Source organism: Microcaecilia unicolor, chromosome 2 (assembly GCF_901765095.1).
Source record: "Microcaecilia unicolor chromosome 2, aMicUni1.1, whole genome shotgun sequence".
NCBI lineage: Eukaryota > Metazoa > Chordata > Amphibia > Gymnophiona > Siphonopidae > Microcaecilia > Microcaecilia unicolor.
In genome coordinates, this window is record NC_044032.1 from 422,630,102 (window position 1) to 422,655,239 (window position 25,138).

Genomic DNA, 25,138 nt, shown 5'->3' on the forward strand with positions numbered 1-25,138 from the left:
CCTTTGAGGGCACGAGACGTGGTTAGTATACTTGTTCTCCTTCCACTTCTGGGAGCTGGGTTCAGAGCCACGACTACATACAAAGGCAAACAGAAACCAGCGTTTACCACACATTTCAATCAGAGGTGAGGGGGAGATACAGAATCTCCTCCTCATGCTGCTGTACTATCTGTGGGTTGGTTAATAAACTGTCATTCAACTGCCAGTACTGTTCCCCTGCAACTCAGAGTCACCCAAACTGTGGCATGATCCGACCAGATGTTGAAACCTCTCTCTACCTCCCTAAATCTTTGCCCCACTGTTTCCCCAAATTGGATCATATGAAGCCTCAAATATGTAGACTGTGTATATGAGTAAAATGAGTAATCCTGCTCCTTCCCATGGCACTCTCTCCATACATCTGTCAGCAGAACGGACTCACAACTATATAATGTTTTCCTGTAGCACTATATGAGATGGTAATGGCCTTTCACATTCAAACTCAATTCTCAAATCGTTCCCTATCCTCCAACCATCCCCCTACCCTGTCCTCTACTCAGTGCATCTTTTCTAGCTAAAAAGGTGCCGGTACTCAAATGCCAGGCCACCCTTCAAGGGTGGGGGTGATCACTGAGGAACCCACCCACAATAGCCAGGCCTCCTGCAACCAGTTACAGAATCTATGACAAGGCAGAATTGTTGTGTAGAGCCTGAGCTCTTTCATTAAAGCTTGAGGTCCATGGGTCAATTTTAGCAGACAATGGAAAAGGTGCCGGTACTCAGTACCCCCAAGTACCCCCTCAAAAAAAGCCCTGCCTCTACTACATACTCTAATCCTCTCCATTTCCCCATTCCTCACCCCATTCATTACTCCTCCTTGCCCCCTCTCCCCTTCAGTCAACTTTTCAGCTCCTATCCGGACAGAGGTTTCTCTTGCTCCCCGCTGACCTCACCACATGCCTCAGGAAATTGATTGCCTTCTGCTGTGGCCACCATCTTTAAGTCAGTGCTGTCTCTATGCCCTACACACCAGAGTAGGCAAATTCAGCTTTTTCCAAGAGCTCATCACACTCAGTAAGCACTGTCTTCTTAATATCACACCAAATAGCAGCTGTCAGCTTGCTAATGGTTGTTAATATTGATGAGGAAGTTCGACTTACTGAAGAAGCCTCAGGTTTAGGCTGCCGTCTTGGAAGTGATGTCATTGAAAGTCCTGACACATGCATAACTTTTATCCTGTTTAACTCAATGCCCTTTTAAAGAAATAACACCACCCCTCCACTAACATGATGCACTTTATCAGTTTGATATAATTTATATCCTGTTAGAGTGTCTAACTGGTTATCCTCCTTCCACCGGACCTCTGAGATGCTTATAATATCTATCCTGTCATTCAGTGCTGCACATATTAACTCCCCCGTATTATTTTTTAGACTTCTAGCATTTGTATACAAACATTTCAAAGAATGTTTTCTTTCTGTTGTTATTGTATTTACAACCTGCTTAGCATTTCACAGGGATAAGTTGGAATCTGTCAAAACTGTCTACTCAAAGGCATCTGGTCTCCTCTTGCCCTTACTGCAACCTTTCTATCAGGGATCCCCCTACTTCCCTGTTTTCTTAGTATCTTTCAAAGATGTATTATTCCGAACCCTGCACTCCTGAGCAACTGTTGGCCTTCCCCCCATAATCTAGTTTAGAACTACTTTATCCCATTTTTAAAAATTAGAAATAGCTATCTGATTCCATCCTCGTTAAGGTGAAGCCCATGTTTTCGAAAAAGGCTTCCTTAGCTCAGAATAGTACCTAATTCCTAATAAACCTACAGCCTTCTTCCCTTTACCATCATCGTATCACATTAGTGCTCTGCTTGCTTCTTGGGTCCTGTGCACGGAACTGGAAACATATCTAAGAATGCTACCCTGGAAATCCTAGATTTCAACTTTCTACCTAAAATCCTAAATTTGGTTTCTAGATCCTGTCTGAGGCACCGTTCTCTGTTTGGTACCTACAAGTACCCTGACATCCAGTTCTTCCCCAGCAATGCCTAAAACCCCATCTAGTCTGCCACCTTCACACCAGGTTTTCACTATGTGGAAAAACGGTACAGACTTAAACTAGGGCTTTATTACAGACGTGCAGCAGTTAAACATCATATGCTACCATCTCACTGAAATACTTCACTCTTTCTTTTATTGAAAACCAGAATAGAATCCTACCAGCACTGACCCATTGCATTAGGTCTACTCTACCACTGCTATATTGTGTTACTAAACTGTCCAGCCAGACTTCTGAGTTGATTTGCAGCGCTAACAATCAAACAAATCTATTTTCTGTTCAGGGTCTACTATTCTTTTATCTCCCTGTACTAGGTCTATACTGATACTGCCAGTAATGCACCTTTTAATAAAACGTCTTGCAAGTTAACATGCATTTTGATAATATCAAAATATGATATATCTGTCTTCTAGCACCAAATTATAATGTCTTACACCCACACACAGTGCACACATAATGGCTTCTAAATAAATTGAAATCAAGGGAGATTTATACAATGGATCACCTACTAAATATCATAGAAGTATTGAACTAATTCTTAATCTCACCTGTGGCTTATTTATTTCTTTAAAATGCAGAAAATGACATCTTTTATTCTAAGACTATGCAAATTTAACAAAATATACTGTCAAATGATTGTTATTATGCTTCATTTTAAGAGAATTCAAACTTCTTAAGACTGTTAGAAGCCATTGTTTAGGAACAAATGCTATACAAACAGACCACATGCCCCTGCTGCTATTCTCCTGTGAAATACCTGGTCACCAAGTGAGAAGGCGGCAGACAGGAGGAGTTTTATATATTGAAAAAAAACCTGACTACTGAACCACTTAAGAGAAGAAAAACACTATTGTGAAACCTGCACTATAGATGACCTGTCCTAGGACGCCATCTCAATGCTCTGACTACAATACGAGCACACCTATAATGCCTCAAGTGAAACAGAATACTACATCAAGCTAAAAGACTTGGGGTGGGGGGGGGGGGGGAGTTATCAACATCAGCTACTGTTAAGATGTGTTATTTTATCACAGGTCCCATTTTATGCAATAAGACCTAGTTACTAACAACTGGGGCTAAGAATAAAATAATACGTCTTAAAATAGCCCACTTTGATAGCTTTCCCTTTAAGTCTTTCTGTTCTTGCTTTTGGAATTTTTTCCCCGACGTTCCCTGCAGTATTCCAAAGTCTTGCATGGACTCATGTTTGAGACCTCCATACAGTTTTTCAATAATAACCAAGCTGGGGGACTGCAAAGGCCATTCCAAAAACCTTCCTTTCTTTAATTACTTCATGGTTGAGTTTTAGGTATACTTCGTAGCATTGTCCAGATGATTTAACCATTTTTCAGCCTCTAGCTTCTAGGATATGTTGGTATTTAGTTGAATCCATTTTTCTTTTCACCTATACAATATTTCTTGGGCCACTGGCTACCACACAATTCCAAAGCACAACAGATCCTCTATCAAGCTTAATGGCTAGCAAGGTGTTTTTTTCTTTAAATGCTTCACCATTTTTCCCCCCAAAATATATCTTGCATAGCTGTAGCCACACATTTCGACTTTCCATTTCATCAGTTCAAAGAACTTTATTAAAAAATGTAGTTTTATCAAGACTTTCTTTTGCACTATTTTAGGCTCTTGGTCTTCACTCCCAGTCCTCGAGGGCTGCCAATGGATCAAGTTTCAGGATATCCTTAATGATTATGCATTTCTATCAACTATCCCATGTGGATCAATTTTATATAAGTAACCCTGTACTGTGGACCTTTGGACAACTACTCTAACACCTGATAAACTTTCCAGCATTTCATTTGAAGTGATATGTTATTCTGTTTTGTAAATCTGATCAGCTTTTAGGAAGTTCTATTAGATTTTCCAGATCTTGCCTTGACATCAACAGTTCTATAAAAATTCTGGAGTGGACATTCAAAGTGATTTAAATAGCCAGGAGATGCTCATGGCTATTTAAATTACTTGGTCAGGGCTAAATGGGGATATTCAGCAGCATTTAATCTGACAGTGCTTCTGAATATTCCTGCTTACTGGCCATCTCCTAACTGTTGAGGTTATGGGCAGACTAGAGGTGGAGTTTGGAGGGAGCAGCAACCAAGCTGGTTAATGGCAATATTCAGTCCGCTAACCAGCTAGGTAACCCCATAAAGTTAGGCCAGAAAAAAGGCTGTCCCAACTTTATTGGCCGGTGCCCAGCTAACCTCCAGGTATCAGCCGATAGGGTTCGGAGGCCCCCTTCTCCCACCCTCCCTGTAACTTCAGAATCCCCCCTTAAGATTCACCCTCCCACCCATCCCACTGAACAATATATAAGTTGGCTCCAGCTCCCTCCCCGGGCCTACCTTTGTGAGTCCCTGGTGGACTGGAGGAATGGCCAGGACTGATACCTATTCACTCCTGCTTGGTGTGGCCTGCTCTTCAAAATGGCTGCTGTAACCTCTAGCGGCAGTGTTGTGGTACATCTAGTACTACAAGTACTTCAGGTACTGTGATACTGGAAGCCACAGCAGTCATTTTAAAAAGGAAGCTGCACCATCGCTCCGGCCCATTTCCCCCTAGACCACCAGGGACCTGCAAAGGTAGGCTCCCGGGGGAGGGGGGGGGGTGAGAGCTGGGACTGGCTTACATTTTCTTCTAGGGTGTGTGGGAGGGGGGATTCTGAAGTTCTGGGGGTGGGGGGATCAGAAAACGGGGTCAGTACCTGGGCAGAATTTTTTATGTGAGTCCTGGCCAATATTTAGTCAAGATTCACATAAGACCCGGTGGCTAGCACCTAAAGAATCAGTCTCGGATATTCAATGCCAGTGCCTGGACATGGCCCAGTATTGAATATCTGACGCTAATTCTGCCTGTAGCTGTCAGCATTTTAAATAACACTGATCACCATTGGCGGAATATTGACCAGTCCATTTCTTAATGTATCCATCAGCCACAACCCAGCAATCTTTTAAGATACATTCCACCCTTTACAAAATTAATCTTGCCAAAGTGAAATGAAAACACTTACCCTCTTTGTTCCAATGAGATCTGAATACCACTCAACTTTATCACACCCTGAATCACCTCAATAAGCCGTCTATGCCAACATTAAGTCATCTATCTGCCAGAGACTTTGCTACTGATTTCCTTAATTGCTAACCTCAAGTTTGCTCACTTTGGAGACCTTTTCCAAAGACGCGATAGCTTTTTTAGTGCATGCTAATGATTAGCATGCGCTAAGTGCAAGAGACACCTACAGAAATATATGGGCGTCTCTAACGATTACCATGTGCTTATTTTTAGAGCACACTAAAAATGCCAGTGCGCCTTTGTAAAAGGACCTCTTGTGTGCTCTTCTCCTCCTTCATCCACACCATTTTCATCCATTTGTTCCCTACTCGTCATTTTCTCATCATTCAGTTCCTTAAATCTCCCTCCCACAAGCACAACTGGCTAAAATTATCTCACAACCATCTTCCCCCTACAATAATCCCCTTTCTTTAAAAAAAAAAAAAACTTTGTAATTTATGTACAATTACATAAAACCAGAACTATGCATCATCACAATAGAAGCAAATTTAAAGGAAAATACTAGGACTATGGGGCACTCAATGAAGCTACAAAGTAGTAAATTTAAAACAAACCAGAGAAAATATTTATTATGACATTTATACCCTGCATTTTCCCAAGAAAGCTCAGATTCGATGCGGATTACGTAACAAATTAAGAAGAACCATTACAAGACAATTAATACTAATACAGGAATACAACTATTTAAAAAATATTTCCATATTAGCTGAACACATATCTAAAGAAGTGGGATTTATGTAAACGTCTAAATGACATACAATCAACTGAGTGTCTGATATACTTGGGTAATGAGTTCCAGAGTTTGGTACTTTGGTAAGAAAATTTAGCATTATGGACAGTTTTGTAGGTTAAGGTTTTACAACTTGGGAAATGTAATATGAGATATTCTCTAGATGATGAGGTGGCATTTCGTGGTGAAAACTTAATGAGATCTATCATATAAGATGGTAAGATACCGTAAAGAATCTGATGAACAAGAACACAGAACTATGAAATTCTTTCATTGATAGGTAACCAATGTAGATCCATAAGAGGAGAAGATGCTTTAACATAACGCTTCACTCAACATATAATTAAACTCTGGAATTCATTGCCAGAGAATGTGGCAAAAGCAGTTAGCTTAGTAGGGTTTAAAAAAGGTTTGGATAACTTCCTAAAAGAAAAGTCCATAAGCCATTAATAAGATGGACGGGAAAAATCCACTGCTTATTTCTAAGAAAAGTAGCATAAAATGTTTTGCACTGTTTTGGGATCTTGCCAGGTACTTGTGACCTGGATTGGCCACTGTTGGAAACAGGATGCTGGGCTTGATAGACCTTCGCTCTGTCCCAGTATGGCAACACTTATGTTCTTATTGTGTACCAGTCTACCTTATGGAGACCAGAGATTGAAGAAAAACAAAAAAGAAAAGGAAATAAAATTTCCCATTTTCTACATTACTGGTCTTCCTTTTAATACAATGCCTTCAGCCTCTTCTTCCCTTCCTTCACTCCATGGTCACATCCAACTTAACCCAAGGGGGTTTTTCCTACCCCTTGGAAGCAAGCAGTTGTCCACCCCCTCCGCAAAGGACCCCAAGGGAGATTCTTCCTCTGTAACCAACTACAGACCCATTCCCAATTTGTCATTTATCTCTCAGATAACTGAGAAAGTGGTGGCCATTCAACTTTCCACATTTCTGGAACAAACCAATGCTTTATATCCATGCCAAACGTTTTTGATCGCATCATTACAACAAGAATACCCTTCTCGGCCTGGTAAACTTTGTTAAACTCATCCAAGATGGTGGAACAGATGTCATTCTATTCTCCCTTGTCATGTCTGCCACTTTTGATTTAATTCAAACTCAAATCGATTCTTGTACACCACCAATATCCTCTTTCCAGGGTTCAGTGTGGTTTACATAGGTTTGAGGTATGAGAAAATTAGATATCATTGATGTAATGTATGAGATCAAAAATATTATAAGAAAGGATAGTGGGTGGTACTAGAAGGTAGAACTTATAATGGATTATTATGAAGCAGTCTTTGGGAAGAGAAAGGTTTCAGACCTCATTTTTTTTTTTGCACTTCACTGGTTCCATTCATATTTAACCAGCCACTCTTTTGTTGTTCAACACTCAAACACAATCTCATCTCCCCTACCCTTAATATCAGGAGTTATTCAGGGACAAATTATTGGTCCAGTTCTTTTCAATATCTTTCTTTGCACTTCTGTTATCTTCACTTCAGTCACTTGTCTTTATATTTTTTGTTTATACTGAAATCCAGCTCTTACTTCCCCTATCTCTTCTTCTCTGCCTCTGTCTTTGAGAAGCTGGACAAAGTTGCTGACTGGCTTTACGAAAACAAGCTACTGCTCTATACCACCAAGTCTATCAACATGCTTTTCTGCTCTACTCCTCCTTTCAAAAGCAGTTCTGACTTTTACCATTAAGGGTAAACCACTTCCAAACAGTTCTTTCACTAAAATATTAGGTGTTACTCTCAATAACGTTATCATTCATCCACCTATTTCTACGGTGGTTTCTTTTTGTTTCTTTACTTTTCTTCTTGTTTATTTTAGAACCCTCCTCCTTGTGCATTCTTCTGCTTTCACTTGTGATCTCCAGATTAGATTATTGTAACTCCCTTTTTGCCAGTCTCCCTAATTTCAAAATAGTTAGGCTCCAACTAATAGAAAACACTGCTATTAAACTTATTCACAATCGAAAGAACTATAATCACATAATTCCTTTTTTCATTACTGAACACTGGCTTCCGGTCTCTTACAGGATCCCCTATAAACTCTGAACCTTATGTCACCAGATTGAATCCTCTGGAATGCCCTCATTTCTGGCTAGCCTTCTCACTCCTTATTCCTCAGCTAGGTTCCTCTACTTATCCCAGCAATGTCTCTTAACTGTCCCCTCTTTCCACCAAGTGTAATCTGGACACTAATAGATAGCCATGCTTTAGTGTCATAGCCCCCTCCCTCTGGAACAGTCTCCCTCTTTATCTCAGGCTAGAATCCTCATTTGACATATTTAACTCCCAACTTAATCTACTACTTTTCACTCACTTTCACAACTTCCTCCCAGAATCAAACATTGTAATGTCTTCTGCCCCAGTAGTCTTGGAAGACACAGCTCACATACATTTGCAGGCTGTTATAGTACATGAACAAGTTAAACAAATTCTAAATGCAAACATATGGTTGTTTGCTTTACGTATTACCATGGTAAAATCTCCTATACAAAATTATATGTGTATGTAATGAAAATTCCAACCAGGTATCTCTGCTCTATTTCAACAGGAAACACACTGTTGTACTGGAGAAAATAGTCTCATGGGGGTTAATTTTATGAGCAGTACTTTCAACCTGTATATGCCAAAATGCATGCAGAAAATGCTGCTTATAAAATTATCTTTGTATACAACTTAAAGAATTGCACAGGGACAGAAATCTAACCCATCCCATCTAACTCGTCCCCGCCACAATTAATCTCATCCGTTCCAACCCTTGGCCCACCCTGCTCTGTCCCGCCCCCACCGAACCGCATCACCACACAGTCACCTTGACCCCACCCCCCACCAAGAAAGCTAGATTCTATAAACACTTTTAAAAGTAACATAAATGCATTTTCTTCCATACTCTGCTAAATAAAAATTTTAAAAAGATGCATATTTCCAAAAAACCAAACATCCATGAGCAACATGTCTCCCTTTCTTTTCCTTTCCCTCCCATCCATGAGCAGCACGTTCCTCTCTCCTCTCCATCCCCTTCTATCCTATATGCTCTATTTCCCCTTTTCCGTTCCCCCCTCTCCATGTACGTCCCCTTACCAAACTTTTTTCCAGCTCGCTCCCTCCTACCTAAGCCCCTCCCCCATGCATGACTCCATCCATCCACAATCCCTTCTCTCCAGACCTGGGTGACCTCCCCGATCGTACCTCAGTACATCCTGGTGATCTAGTAGCCTTTTACGGGCAGTAAATATCCCCACTCTTTCCTGCCTGCTGCCACTGATCCTCTCTCTGCCGCAGTTTCTTTAAAATGGCTGCAGAGACTTCAAGCGGTGGCCTCACAAGCACTACCACAAGACACGTTCAGGTGTCCCGTGGTAGTTTTGCCATCAGCACACACTTCCCACATGCTAAAAAAAATACTTTTTAATTTTTTAGCTCTGGGGGCGTGTTTGGGGGGCAGAGAGTAGGCGTGCCCAGCACTAATGAGTTAGCGCAGGTACATGGTTGGGCACTAACCGATTAGCACATGGTTAGCAGGTTAGCATTTATCGCCTACAAAATAGGTGTAGTTAAGGGCTCACGAGCTCATGGCTATCTGCTAATTGGGAAATTAGCATGCGGCCATTAATGGAGTAAATGGAAAATGCAGCCATTTTACAGTCGTTCTAAAAGTGGCCTCATCACTTGGGAAACCCACAAACTAGTTGTAGTGCAGACCACGTTTTAGAAAAGCTTAGTAAAATGGCTCCTAAATTATTTCCCCAAACACTACTACTATTACTTATCACTTCTATAGCACACTCTGAAAATGCCAATGCATGTGATTTTTGACAACATAAACACAAGGAGTAGCCCTGAACATAAGGAAACCTACCAGCAGTGCATGTTGAAGAAGCTTTGAATTCCTGCTACAAAGAAAACCTGACCGCTGACAACCACAGAATGCATACATGCATATTTTTAGCTTACCTTTGTTATTGTACACATCTAGATAGTTAGGTGCTGAAAAAATTGTGATTAGTGAAGGGAAGCCTGTTGTCTGACTTTTCCTGTACATGCGATACCTAAAGAAAAACAGGTACAAGTTATTTAAAAAAAGGTTCAAATGTAAACATGTAAACATTTCTATGGTATCTGTGCATTTTCTTTAATAAATCTGCACTTCTAACATGTTAGAAGTGCAGATTTATTAACGGAAATGCACAGATACCATAGAAATTTCCAGGTCACCAAAATCAAGGACATACTGGACCAGGCCTAAGTTTCTTTCCTGGCTGTTTTACTGTCCTTCAGAAAGTCAAGATATTATCAGCTTGTATCTATGAAATGATGAAGTTTATTATCAGAACCAGTTCATCCTGGTTTTAATTGTTTGGAACCACCAAGCAAACCCATTAGATGGTATAATCTAATACAAATAATAGCTGAAACTGTGGGACTTCAGACGCTAAACGCAAAACATATCAACAGACATTTATCTACTAGAACTATCTGAGGAACTTCAATAATGGAGCAAGACTAATGAAGCATTTTATATCACATTATTAAGCTCAATAAAAGCGCTAGGCAATGAGTCAGCCAGAGGGATGAGTTTTCACACTACTCCACCTTATTTTTCAAAAAATAAACAGAGCCTGCTGTACCACACTGCAATTCTGTAGGTGCTGGAAGAGCTACACATCTCACAGAAGAATAAGCAAGGCAACACCAAAATACACATAACAACTGACTCCCTGTTAATATGGTAGAAATATTTGGTTCTCTCTCATCCAATCAGAGTCACATGAGAGGGGAAAAAAAAAGTCAAGCAACTCAGCTAGGGTCTGAACTCCAAATAATTTGGAACAGCAATTCAAGTAGACAGAATTTTGAATCTGGGCACTCTGCCAATATTGTAGCTGACATCTAGTGATCAGAGGAAAGATGTGCAAGCTTTCACTGGTGCTGCTGCTGATGTACCCAGTATAGAGAGGTGTGCATACTAGTTTTTCTATGTTTTCCTTTATTTTTATTTCAGCTTTTTATCAACAGAATACATATCAAAATCATAAATCATAACATTCACAACTGCAACTCATATGCACATGCTCGTTAATCTATTAATTCAAGCCACTCCTGACAAGATAACCAAAATCAATATCCTCTAACATAGCAAAAAATGCAGGATAACCCACAGAGAGAAAGAAAAATAGAAAGAAAGAACAAAAGACAGGGAGGAAAACAAGCAGAGGAGACAAGGAAGAAAGAGAAGAAGAGAGGAGGAAAAAAGGAGAATAAAAGTGAGATGTAAGGCTAGAGAAAGCTGGAACCGGCGGGGGGGGGGGGGGGGGGGGGGGGGGGAATTCTACAAGAAAAGGAAAAAGACAGATAGATACTGATGGTCAGCAGAACTCTACTGGTAAGGGCAAAACCAGGGGTATCAAACAAAGATCAGCAACTCCATTTTAGACAGGTCATATAAAATAGGAATTGAGGCGTGTAAGTCAGTGCATCTCAAATTTCACCAGTACTTTAAAACAGAATCTGCTGACATAAAACCTGTCCTAAAATATAGTAGAAATGGACGTTTATGCACTGGGTGTGTGCAATATAAACATTTATTTTAGAAAAATAAATGTCTTTAAAAAATCGACAAGTTCAAACCAGTTCATAACCGGTCATCTTTATGACCTTACAGACATAACTATTTATTATCCCGATGCTGTCACAGTGGCTGGTTTCCCTTGCCAGTTTGAAATTTACAGGGGACAAACCCACTGTGGGATGAAGGGACACCCCCCCCCCCCCCCCAATCTCTTCAGTGGAGTGTGGCTTAACAGTAGCCGTTTCCCAGATCCTAGATGTGCTTTGTAGCAGGTATAACTTTCAATGTCAATCTTTTAGGACACGGACTATATTCCCCTTCTGAAATGGGGAATAAACATCTATGAACTTGCCACTCCCTTGTCCCACCCAAGACACACACAGACTATGCCCCCTTGCCATTTGTACACACTTGGATTTGATATGCAAGATGAACTTTGAAGTGCCAGTTTATGCATGTATCAAACACAAATACGGCTTGTAAAATGAGGACCATATTGTCAAAAGGCCACATACTGTATATTTCTTCAAAAAGCTCAATCTGCATTCAGGACATGGCTGTCAACCTCTCCATTTCATACCAAGGGAATGCCTCTCTCCCTAGTTAACTGCAATACTCAAGCAGGCTGCAAAAGATAAGTGACTCACCAATGTTAACCCAGGTACCCTGTCACCCAAAAGTTGCAGGTACCAACCCAGTAGCATATGCCAAATGTCTTGCGAACTGAGCATGCTCGGGAAGTCCTGGAGTCAGTGCTGGAGGAATGCCGCTGACTTCAGCACTAAAGAAGTAGCGCAAGGAGGATGGAAGCGGCTTGGGAACTGTATTTCTTTGGCTGCTGGGGTTCGGCATCCCCACCAGCCATTTAAAGAGGTGAAGCAATTCTGGAGGGGGGGCCTGAGCCCAAATTGGGAGGGCCCAGGCCTCTCCTGTGGTTATGCCAAGGAGTTGCTATTCCTCACTTCCAATGGTAGATCTGTCAAACAAGGGGGAGAGTACATTGTTGAGGTCTGCACCCACAACTATCATTACTGAGTATAATCCAGGGTTTTCTGTAGAACTTCTACAAATTTTAAATGACCTACATTAAAGGGCATACACATTAAATATACATAACTAGATCCCCCAGCCTCCAAGCTCTATCATTAAGGCCTTGCCCTTGATATTCCTTCAGAGATTATGAACCCTTTTCGGAGTGCCTTAAGAACATAAGAATAGCAATACTGGGTCAGACCAATGGTCCACCTAGCCCAGTATCCTGTTTCCAACAGTAGCCAAGCCAGGTCACAAATGCCTGGCAGAAACTCAAATAGTAGCAACATTCCATGCTACCAATCCCAGGGCAAGCAGTAGCTTCCCCATGTATGTCTCAATAGCAGACTATGGACTTTTCCTCCAGGAACTTAACCTTTTTTAAACCAAGATACGCTATCCACTGTTATTACATCCTCCGGCAAAGAGTTTCAGAGCTTAACTATTCGTTGAGTGAAAAACTATTTCTTCCTATTTGTTTTAAAAGTACTTCCATGTAACTTCCTTGAGTGTCCCCTAGACTTTGTACTTTTGGAACGAGAAAAAAATGGATTCACTTCTACTCGACCTACAACACTCAGGATTTTGTGGATCTCAATCGTTTCTCCCTTCATCCGTCTCTTTTCCAAACTGAAGAGCCCTAACCTCTTTAGCCTTTCCTCATATGACAGGAGTTCCATCCCCTTTATCATTTTGGTCATTCTTCTTTGAACCTTTTCTAATTCTGCTATATCTTTTTTTTTCAGATACGGCGACTAGAACTGAACTCAATACTCAAGCTGAAGTTGCACCACGGAGCAATACAGAGGCATTATAGTATTTTCGGTCTTATTCACCATCCCTTTCCTAATAATTCCTAGCATCCTGTTTAATTTTCTGGCTGCCACTGCACACTGAGCAGAAGATGTCAGCATATTATTTACGACACCTAGATCTTTTTCTAGGGTTCTGACCCCCAAGGTGGACCCTAGCATCAGGTAACTATGATTTAGATTATTCTTTCCAATGTGCATCACCTTGCATTTGTCCACATTAAATTTCATCTGCCGTTTGGATGCCCCATCTTCCAATTTCCTAAGGTCTTCCTAAGTAGAGGAGTGTGGTAGCCGTGTTAGTCCACTCTTAAGGTTATCAATAGAAATCAAACAAAATAAAACATGGAAAAGAAAATAAGATGATACCTTTTTTATTGGACATAACTTAATATATTTCTTGATTAGCTTTCGAAGGTTGCCCTTCTTCGTCAGATCGGAAATAAGCAAATGTGCTAGCTGACAGTGTATATAAGTGAAAACATTCAAGCATTACTATGACAGTCTGACAGGGTGGGAGGATGGGGGTGGGTAGGAGGTATGCATGGGGACATCAAAGCATATCATTGATATTCTAACAGGATAGGTGTGGATAGGTGAGGGGAGGGTGATCAACAGAGACATACAGCTTTATGGTTTATAATGGGCTAGGAACCCCAGATCCTTGTTAAGTCCTTTCTGTTGGGTGTTAAAATATTCAATCATTCTGACTTCAAAGGTCTTACGTTCTTGTACGGTTTTAAAGTTACCTTTCAGGATTCTCACTGTGAAGTCACTGGTACAGTGTCCTGGTCCTGTAAAATGCTGACCAACAGGGGTGGGAGCCCTACTGTTCATGTGATGTCTATGTAAATTGAATCTTGTCTTAAGCATCTGGCCTGTTTCTCCAATATAGCATCCTTCGTTACATTTTTTACACTGAATGATATATACCACATTGGAAGATGAGCAAGTGAAAGCTTCCTTTATGTTGAATATCTTTCCTTTGTGGATGACTGTGGGGTCCTGTGAAATGTTTTGGCATAGTTTGCAACTGGATAAATTACAGGGAAGTGTGCCCTTCTGTTCCTTTTCAGTCTGTGATGGAAGTTTACTTCTGATTAGCTTGTGTTTTAAGTTGGGTGGCTGTCGGAAGGCCAGTACTGGTGGGGATGGGAATATCTCTTTCAGTAATTCATCCTCCTGGAGTATAGGCTGTAGATCTCTTATGATTTTCCTCAGTTTTTCCAGCTCTGGATTGTATGTCACTACAAGGGGGATTCTGTCTGTGGCTTTTTTCTCCTTGTACTGTAGCAGATTCTCCCTGGGTGTTTTGAGGGAGGAGGCAATATTCTTGGAGATTATTTTGGGGTTGTAGCCTTTCTGTTTGAAGGATGCAGTCAGGCTTTTAAGGTGTCTGTCTCTGTCCCCTGGGTCAGAGCAGATACGGTGGTATCTTGTGGCTTGCTGTAAATGATGGATCTTTCTTCCTGCAATTTTTCACAGTCTGTACGTGTTTTAACAACCTTGAATAGTTTTGTGTCATCTGCAAATTTAATCACCTCACTCGTTCCAATTTCCATATCATTTATAAATATGTTAAATAGCACCAGTCCCAGTACTGATCTCTGTGGCACTTCACTGTTCACCCTCCTCCTTTGAGAGAAATTACCATTTAAACCTACCCTCTGCTTTCTGTCCAATAACCAATTCCTAATCCACACCAGAACATTGCCTTCTATCCCATGACTCTTTAATTTTCTCAGGAGTCTCTTGCACTATTAGACCTTGCAGCCATTCAGCTTTTAATTTTTTTTAGTCTGAAGGCTATTCAAATGAGTATTCCACAGAAGAAATACGTCAGCAGGTATTGTATCCAAATTATCAAGGACCTTTTTAAGCTTATGAACAGTTTTCAGCCCACACACCTTTATGGACTAGATAAAAATATTATTCAATTCTGCCATCTAATTACAGCTCAACAGTAGTGAAACCCACACTCGCACATACTTTTAATTATCCCTTTTCTATTCCTCATAGACATCCCATCTATACCCACCCCTTATCTCAATCCATCCTCCCAGCCATCACAGAGACATAGGAGCTTTCCCCTTCCTCCATATTCCCAACAGGTGCAGACTCTAAACAGTGCTGCAGCACCCTTTACCACTCACCAATCGGTTCCTGCAAAACAACAACAACAGGAACTGTCAAAACTAGCACTAAAACTTGGGGAATTCAGCTCCCTGGTGAAGGGTCCAGCCATCCTGCTGTGAACAGAGGACTTTACCTCTCTCCCCCACCTGCTACTGTCCCGATCATTCTACATGTCCCCAAAGCCCTCCACATACCTCTGGGGTCCCACCGTCTCCAACTCTAAAACTATCTCCAAAACAGTGGCCCAGCCTTCCAACAACCCTTGTCTCCCTCCCAGCTCAAATGGCTGCGCACACAGTGCTCACATCTGCCTTTTCCGAATGATAAAAGATAACAATCAGCAACTCCAGGCTTCAATTTCTTTTAAATCAAAAGTCGACACACATTCAGCAAACATAAATTATTTCAAAAATAAGCTTTAAAGCTGAAACAAATTCACACTGTTTTACTTTATACTGTTTTTCATCTGTTCACGCTGCCGTAAATATATAAATAATTTGTTATTACTATTAATAGAGGAGGAAAAAAGACCTCAAAAGTCTTTGCTCAGCAGCAAGTATAATTGCTTTGTGCTGGCACTTCATAGACTCCGATCTTATCATCGGTCAAAAACACCTCCACTCATTTTAACTGAATTACCAAACTTTTCATTTTTCAAAACATTTAAATAATTAAAGGAATGGATGACGACTTCGCTCTAAGTGTCTTCATCCACTCCTTTAATTATTTAAATGTTTTGAAAAATGAAAAGTTTGGTAATTCAGTTAAAATGAGTGGAGATTTTTTTGACCGATAAGATCGGAGTCTATGAAGTGCCAGCACAAAGCAATTATACTTGCTGCTGTGCAAAGACTTTTGAGGTCTTTTTTCCTCTTCTATTAATAGTAAATACTACTACTACTATTAAACATTTCTATAGCGCTACTAGACTTACGCAGCGCTGTACAAATTAACATGAAAAGACAGTCCCTGCTCAACAGAGCTTACAATCTAAATTGGACAGACGAACAGACAGCTAGGGGTGGGGAAATTGCAGTGGTAGGGGTGATAAGTGAGGGTGTTGAGTAAGAGAGTCATGGTTATTTATAAATTTACGGCAGCGTGAACAGATGAAAAACAGTATAAAGTAAAATAGTGTGAATTTGTTTCAGCTTTAAAGCTTATTTTCAATTTATTTTACCCATAATTAAAAGCCCATACTATATACCTAAAAGTGTAGCAATCTCTTAGGGCTAGGTTTACTAAGCGGTGCTATGGGCGCGTTAGCGTTTTTAACATGCATAAATGGTTTACGCGCATTAAACGCTAACGTGCCCATACAAATGTATAGGCGCGTTAGCGTTTAACACGCCTTAAATTTACAGGCATGATAAAACCGCTAACGCACCTTAGTAAACATACCCCTTAGTGTCAGATAACTCCAACATGAAGCCATGTCCTCTCAGATTTCCTCCGTAGGTTCAGACGTCATTGCTTCTACAATTCTCACCACCTAGTCTTGATATATATGCTGTGGTGGAGTAGAATCTCTTCCTGTAAATCCTCGCTTGCGCCATGGGGGTCCTCAGAAAAATGCACCTCAAGAAATTTTTGCACCTCTCTGAAGTTGGAAAGAACCACGGACACTCCCTTTCACAAAATCCTCAAATTTTGCTGGATAAATCATCACCTAAGGTACCTTATGGGCACAGAAACATTTCTTTACTTTAATGAATTGCAGGTAAAGTTCATCAATGTGAGCACTAAAATCCTAGAACAGCATGACTTTTGAAAACCAGGTTGCGAGTTTTTCTAGCTCTCAGCAGTAGCTCTTTATGTCTGTAATTCAGTAGTTTTAATAATATAACCTGTGGCCAAGCCCTTTGTCCTTCATGGCACACAGGAATTTGATGCACCCACCACCAAATCACCAGGAAGTTCTACACCCTTAAAAAATCTCCTTCAGAAGATTCTCAACGAATTTTTACATAAGCTCCATGTCCAGCCCCTTCAGGACTCCCACTAGCCTGAAATATTTTCTTCATGAACGGTTCTTGAAGTCACTGAGCTTAGACAGTAATTTCTATAGGCAGCCATATTAACTATACACCTCCTTCTGCAGAGTGATAATGCCATTTTTGGAAGTTGAAACCCTTTGCTCAGCCTGACCAACCCTCTCCCTAATATTATACACATGAACTTTGACCACTTCCATTTATTGTTTCTGTATGGTAATTAGATTGTAAGCTCTGTCAAGCAGGGACTCTCTTCATGTTCAAGTGTACAGCGCTGCATACATCTAGTAGCACCATAGAAATGATAAGTAGAAGTAGTATGGTCATTCTGCCCATGTGAATTTCTAATTATAGCATCTCCAATGTCGGGCCCCTAGTGGACTATGGTAATGGGGACGACTACCCACTTGATTCAAAAGACATGGCAGAGCCCTGATGAGCAACTCCACTGCCATCTTGTAGGACTGGGCACTCTATCATTGTCTGCTGTTGCCCCACATTCGATGCTTTTGTACCTCTAGTAATTGTCAACATTGCTCTTTTCCCTTCTGTTTTTTTGTGGACATTGGTATCCAAAGGCACTCACACACCTGTAATATTTTGCCTTGCCTGGTAAAAAACTTTTATGCTGGGAAGCCGGGAGTTCTCATTAGCATCTTCTTCTGAAGCAGCCGTCATGTGATAAAAGGACCCCTAAGTTTCTCTTTTCCCGACAGTGGCCAAGCCAGGTCACAAGTATCTGGCAGGATCCCAAAAAAAGAGATAGATCCTATGCTGCTTACCCCAAGGGATAAACACTTAATTTACTCCATGACTACTCTAACAGTTTATGGAACTTAGTCAAACTTTTAAAAATCCATCTATGCTAAATGCTTTTACCACTTTAAGCTGTTTTGCTGAAAATGTTTTTATCTTGGCTATGTGCACAATAAGCACTGCTCAGCCAGTATTGATATGACACCTCCTCAATAATTTGTGCATTTGGATTACATTCAAAGAATTGAGTTTGAGTGGCTATATAATTACAAAAGTAATTTTGTTTTTAATTTTCACCTATTTTTTGATTACAGATTTAGCAGTCTGTAATTTTCTTTTTAAAAATTGTCATCTGTTTCTCTTCAGCAATCTATCCCATTCTTTACCCTCCTCCAGTGGCACAATTTGGAGTACTTCCTTTGAGAGAAGTCCTCTGCACTGCTGCATGATTGATAGGATTGGCCACTTTAGTGACAGCCATTTTCTTTCTGACCCTGGAACCTTGCACACAACTTCCATCATTTCCTGCACCACTATGGAAAGCACTATGGCCTGAGTCATGAGGTTGTTGCTTTTATATACAATATTTATATATTTATTAGAAGTTTAATGACCTTCTGATGTAGAAAACACTAGTGGCTTTTTAAATCTTTTGGTATTGCCTTAAACATGGAACTTTCCAGTCTAGGTTGGGTTCATGCTAATAAAGCCATGGTCAAATGAGTCCCTGCCAAAAGGGTAGAATTATGACAAACCTCTAAATGGTACAGCCCAAAGGTGGATTTCGATCGTTGGCTGGCTAAAGCACCATAATGCAGTGGTAGGGTGTTTTAGAGCTGGAGCCAGGAGGGAGGTGCCTAATGCCTGAAGTTGAGTCCTGTCTCCAGCTTAGAGGTATCTGACATATTTCCAGCATCTTTAGGAAAACTGAAATGGAATTTTTAATGGTATGCTTTGCATCTCCTATACATTTTTACCTGTTCAAATAGTTAAAAGAAAATTTATATTGGTCTGGAACAAATAAACGTGACTTTTTGGGAGTGGAGACAAAGTGATTCCGGAAGCCAGTGTACAGCGCTGCATATGTCTAGTAGCGCTATAGAAATGATAAGCAGTAGTAGAAGCCAGCAGCCTCCCATAGTTGGTCCTGTCCCATAAACCCAGTATCCCAAGAAGTTGTGGACCTAGTGAGGAGAAAACTGCCTCCCCTGAAGTATGCACCTCCAGTCCCTGCACAGAGGGTCAGATGTAATAGTTTGCACTATCCTTTAGAATGGATGTTTATTTTTGATTTTAACATGCTAATCTTACTGCCAAATGCAGCAAGGGTTTTAGTGTAAAAACATCTGATTGTAAAAACACCACATTAAAGAGAAACAGAGCCAGCATGCACATCAACATGCAAACCTGCTGATTTGGAGATTGTTTCTGAGATTAAAAACACGCTGAATTTTGGTTTAATTTTTTTACTTTTCCTTTTGAGCGGAATCTATACTGCAGCTCAGGGCTACACTAAATATTCTACATGGGAGCAGTAAGGTCATATGAGGTTAAAATGCAGCATTTCCATCTTAAGGCATCATGACGCAAGGGGGCCCGGTAGCTACTCCCATCCCCTGCCTCCACCCCCATCCCAGAGGCTATATGGTCAAAGGTACTGGCCCAGGCATCTTAAGCCAGGGCACCACTGGCCTGGGCACCCTGGTTCAGGGAGTCTCTTGGCTGGAAAGCCTCTGTATTGCTGGACTAGACCTCACCTAGACTAATAATACTTACTTGGTCTGGGCACGTATCCAGAGGTGGCGTCTTCTCACTGCTACCACTGTGAAATGGTGATGCTTGACTCCTAGCAGGGGTACACTATTAAGTGTCGGTCTGCCAAATAAGGCAATGCCTCTCTTTTAACAGGGTGGGTTGTGGGAATTGAAAGGTCTAGCTTTAAAAAAAATGTTTTTTTATTTAATGTCTCCATTCTTGCCAGTGCACAAGCCAGTTCACATGTACACACTAGCAAAAATGGAGACATTTTATTTTCACAGCAGCAAACTGCTGCAAATTACCATGGCAGCGAGCGCTGTTTTGTTTTCTGTCAGCACACTTTTTAACCCCATATTAGGCATGCCATAATTTGTATACCATTAGCTTACTGCATCAGGAACAAAAAAAGCTTTTCTACTATGTTATGTGTTGGAATGTAATTGTATTTTACATGCATTGCCTGTCACCTATTATTTCTCTGTGATTACTCTGTGACCTCTGATGTGAATTACTTAGAGAGGTCACATAGCTATGCAACTTCCTGTGGGGGTTAGATGCAGCAGATGCAGCACATGGAGCACATGGAGCTCATGATCTCTCCTAACCTGAGAGGATCTATGGTGGTGTGAGCATCCATTACCATCTAAGCACATGGAAGGAGCTGATAATACAAATGTATAGTAATATGTAAATATAAGCCTGTCTGATTATAATCTAACTACAAACTGTGAGTAAACAGATGTTTTGTTACTTCAACTTTAAAGTGACTCAGCAGTGAATTATTCAGGGGTGAATGAGAGAGAGATGAAGAAAGAAATTAACATTTCTAAAGCTGAAGCTGTGTGTACTAAAATCTGCTAATTATTTACTACAAATAATCCAACAAAAGGGTTATGGGCCCAGGGTCCAGAAATTGAAAAAGAAGAGAAATATTACCAGGCAGAAAAAAAGGCCACATTTTTCTCTTAAGTTTTAAAGGAAAGATTCAGTCTGTCTCTCTCTCCCCCCACACAGCAGACAGAAGGCTAAGAAAATGGCTGAGGGAAGAAATTCACCATTGTTCTATTCTCTCAAGGTGCCTAGATTAACTGAGTTTAATTATCAGCAGTGGGAATTAAGATTCATATGTTTCCTTCGAGCAAAAAGATTAGATATATGCTTAGACCAAGACAGAACAGCTGAAAATATGGCTGAATGGGACAATGCAAACTATTATGTGAAGTGCATGCTTTTGGAAGCTCTCTCAGAGAAACAAGCCATATTAGTGGAGGGAAAAGATACACCAAAGGACATTTTATATAAACTGAGAACTATGTATGCAACTACATATGCAAAGCAGCAACCAATTTGGTTGGCAGAGTTGAATGAAACCAAATTAAGGGATAAAAGTAAATGTAATGATCACATTATGCATCTTATGTCTTCATTTCAAAAGCTAGAACTTTCAGGAATTCCCATGTGTGATGCATTGAAAAGAGCATTTCTTTTTACCTCACTATCAAAGAAGTTTGATGTTTTTAGGTCTGTAAATGAGGCCATTGAAGGGCAATCTTTTGAACAGGCAACATCAAAACTAAGGCAGGAATGCATAATAAATGATTCTGAGGAGATCTGTTCTCAAAGCAAGTCAGAGAGAAATGAAACAAATTTCTTGGCAAAGAACAGAGAAAGGCGGAGCTATGGGAAAACTCCACCCAAGGGCAAGCTGATTTGCTACTCATGTGGAAAGGAGGGACATGTATCTAAATGGTGTAAGGAAACACAAAACACTCCCTCTAGCTCACCTAAGCCAATGGAACTAAAGAATTTTCAAACCAGGAAATGTATGAAGGACAAAGATAAACACAAGGGCTTTCTAATGGCAGAAAAATCTTTGACTATGGTAAATAATAATTCAAATGAAAGTACTTGGATTTTGGATTCAGGGAGTACATGCCATTTAACCAATTCTAAGGATTTCTTTCAGGAAATGTGTCCAGAGGAAGGTATTCTTAAAACTGCAAACGCAGGGACTGCTAAGATCCAAGCAAAAGGTATTGGATTCTTAAAATGCAAAGTGTCTAATGAAGTTAAAGAAATTCCTGTAAGTGATGTCTTGTATATTCCCCAAGCAGTTTGTAATATGCTTAGTGTATCTACATTAGATAAGAAGGGATTTGCGATTCATTTTGAAAACAGTAAGTGCACAATCTCTAAAAATGATGAAGTGTATGCTGAAGCTTTTATGCATAATGATGTTTATAAGCTGAACATTTCAGGTGAAGCCTCACATCTGGCGCAAGTAAGGAAGAATGATGGTAAATGTAGTCTGGAAATCTGGCACCGCCGCCTGGGACATCGTGATTCTAAGGTGATCCAGGATCTTCACAGTAAGCAACTGGCCACCGGCATTCAGATAAGTGCAGATGCTGGTAAAATGGAGAAATGCATAGACTGTGTTACTCAAAAAGGTATGAGACCCTCATTTCCTGCATACACAGGAAATAGGAGTAATAAAGTGCTGGACTTAATACACAGTGACTTATGTGGACCGTTTAATATCCCATCATTGGGAAATAACAGATTTGTGCTAATATTCTTGGATGATTTCTCTAGATATTGTGTGGCCTATTTGCTGAAAGAGAAAAGTCAAGTCACAGACATGCTGAAGAAATACGTAGCCATGGTGAGCAATAAATTTGAAAGAAAACCAAAGGTTCTTCAGACCGACAATGGTGGTGAGTTCACTTCACAAAGCATGCGCACATTTCTAGAACAAGAAGGCATTCAGCTTATCACCACAGTAGCTTATACACCAGAGCAAAATTCTGTTGCAGAGAGAAAATTTAGGTCACTTGTGGAAATGACCAGATGTATGCTGTCAGATAGCAATCTCCCTAAAAGACTATGGGGGGAAGCCATTCTCACAGCAGTGTACCTACAAAACAGAATGCCAACTAAAGGCGCTCAGCGCACACCACATGAGACATGGCATGGTAGGAAGCCAAACCTGTCACACATAAGAACATTTGGAAGTACAGCATATGCTCATGTACCAAAGCAAAGAAGGCATAAGCTAGATTCCACAACAGAAAGGGGCATTTTAGTTGGCTATACTCCAGGACACAAAGGATATAGAATTTTGAATCTGAAAACTGGCATTGTTGGCATAAGACATGTTACATATTTTGATGAAAACAAAAGGGTTGATAAAGGCTGGATTATCCCAGATGAGCCTTATCATCCAGAATATGAAACTAGAACCATAATAGACATGCCAGTGTATATAAATGCCATACCAAGGCAGATGTCTGAAAGCAACTCACCTGTATCTAACGAGGAACAGGCAGAGGAAGCAGACACAGAAAGGATCATTGAAGAAGACAGTACAGTTGGAGAAGGGGAATCAATTGGAGAAGAACTCTCAGATTTTGAGGATGCGGAAAGGTCAGACCAACCTGTAGTCAGACGCTCATCCAGGGAAAACAAAGGTGTTCCACCCCCAAGACTGTCTTACCTAACAAAGTCAGCAGAAGCTCAAGAGCCCTTAACATGGGATGAGATTGAGAAAATGCCAGCAGAAGAAGCTGCTGAATGGCGTAAAGCTGCACAAGAAGAAATTGATGCATTGGATAAAAATAATACTTGGATTCTTACAGAATTACCTCCTGGCAAGAAAGCTATAGGATGCAAATGGGTATTCAAGTTAAAAAGGAATGCACAAGGAAAAGTGGAAAGGTATAAAGCCAGATTAGTGGCAAAGGGATATCTTCAAAAATATGGAGAAGATTTTGATGAAGTGTTTGCACCTGTAGTGAAACACACGACAATAAGAACACTTCTGAGCATTGCAGTCTCAAAAGGCATGCAAGTCAACCACATTGATGTGAAAACAGCATTTCTTCACGGAGATATAACTGAAGACTTGTACATGGAACAGCCAACAGGTTTCATAAATACAAAACAAAGACAGCTAGTGTGTAAATTAAACAAAGGTCTTTATGGATTAAAGCAAAGTGCAAAATGTTGGAATGATAAATTGCATGAAATATTGACAAATTTAGGATTTAAGCAAGGTGAAGCAGATAAATGCTTGTACACTAGGTGCACAAATGGACAATATGCATACATTTTAGCTTTTGTTGATGATCTGCTCATTGCAAGCAAAAGTGAGCAAGAGTACAAGGACATTGTAAAGTGTTTAAACCTCAATGTTGAGATAAAAGAACTGGGTAATGTGTCATACTATCTTGGTATAGAAATTGAGAAACAAAATGATGGTTCTTATCTTCTAAGCCAGAAGCAGAAAATAAATGAGCTTATTGAAAGTTTAGGTATGCAAGATGCCCAAGTTGTAAGCACTCCCATGATCACTGAGTTTCTGAAGGATGAAACAGTAAGAGAACCTTTACCAGATAACATCCAATATAGATCAGCCATAGGTAAGCTTTTATATCTAGCTACCACATACAGGGCTGATATAGCAAATGCAGTAGGAATTTTGAGCAGAAGGGTCAGCTCACCTACCAAATCAGATTGGACTGCAGTTAAAAGGATGGTAAGGTATTTAAAGGGTACCATTGATTGTAAATTAAAGATTTCAGCCAATAGTAATCCAAAACTAATATGTTACTGTGATTCAGATTGGGCAGGGGATCATTCTGATTATAAATCCACAAGTGGATATGTGTTTATGTATGGAAATGTACACATTTCATGGGCCAGTCATAAACAAAGTATTGTGAGTTTGTCTTCTACAGAAGCTGAATACGTGGCCGTATCGGAAGCGTGCAGAGAACTGATGTGGATTGAAAAACTTTTGCTGGATTTCGGAATAGCTGAAAAGAGACCAATCCAGTTAATGGAAGATAATCAGAGCTGCATCCGACTGTCACAGAATGACAAGGTTCAGTCACGTACCAAGCACATCGCAACGAAATACCACAACGTGCGAGAGTTGGCAAAAGAAGGGGTCATCAGTCTACACTATTGTCACACCAGTGAGATGACAGCTGACATCATGACCAAACCGTTACCCAGAGAACATTTTGTGAATCTGCGTATAAAGCTTGGACTTTGTATGAATAAATAATTGCATGACAGTTATGCATGAGAAGGGGTTTGTTGGAATGTAATTGTATTTTACATGCATTGCCTGTCACCTATTATTTCTCTGTGATTACTCTGTGACCTCTGATGTGAATTACTTAGAGAGGTCACATAGCTATGCAACTTCC

General features: G+C 40.4%; 1 protein-coding gene across 5 annotated transcripts in view; it reads right to left on the reverse strand.

Annotated features, from left to right (window-relative positions):
- Positions 1 to 25,138, reverse strand: part of PPP3CA (protein phosphatase 3 catalytic subunit alpha) — a 743,055-nt gene that overhangs the window by 96,153 nt on the left and 621,764 nt on the right. For all 5 annotated transcript variants that reach the window (XM_030190749.1, XM_030190747.1, XM_030190748.1 and 2 more), the window contains exon 8: positions 9,820 to 9,914. In XM_030190749.1, coding sequence (XP_030046609.1) covers positions 9,820 to 9,914 — 95 coding nt within the window. The remainder of the gene's footprint in view (positions 1 to 9,819; positions 9,915 to 25,138) is intronic.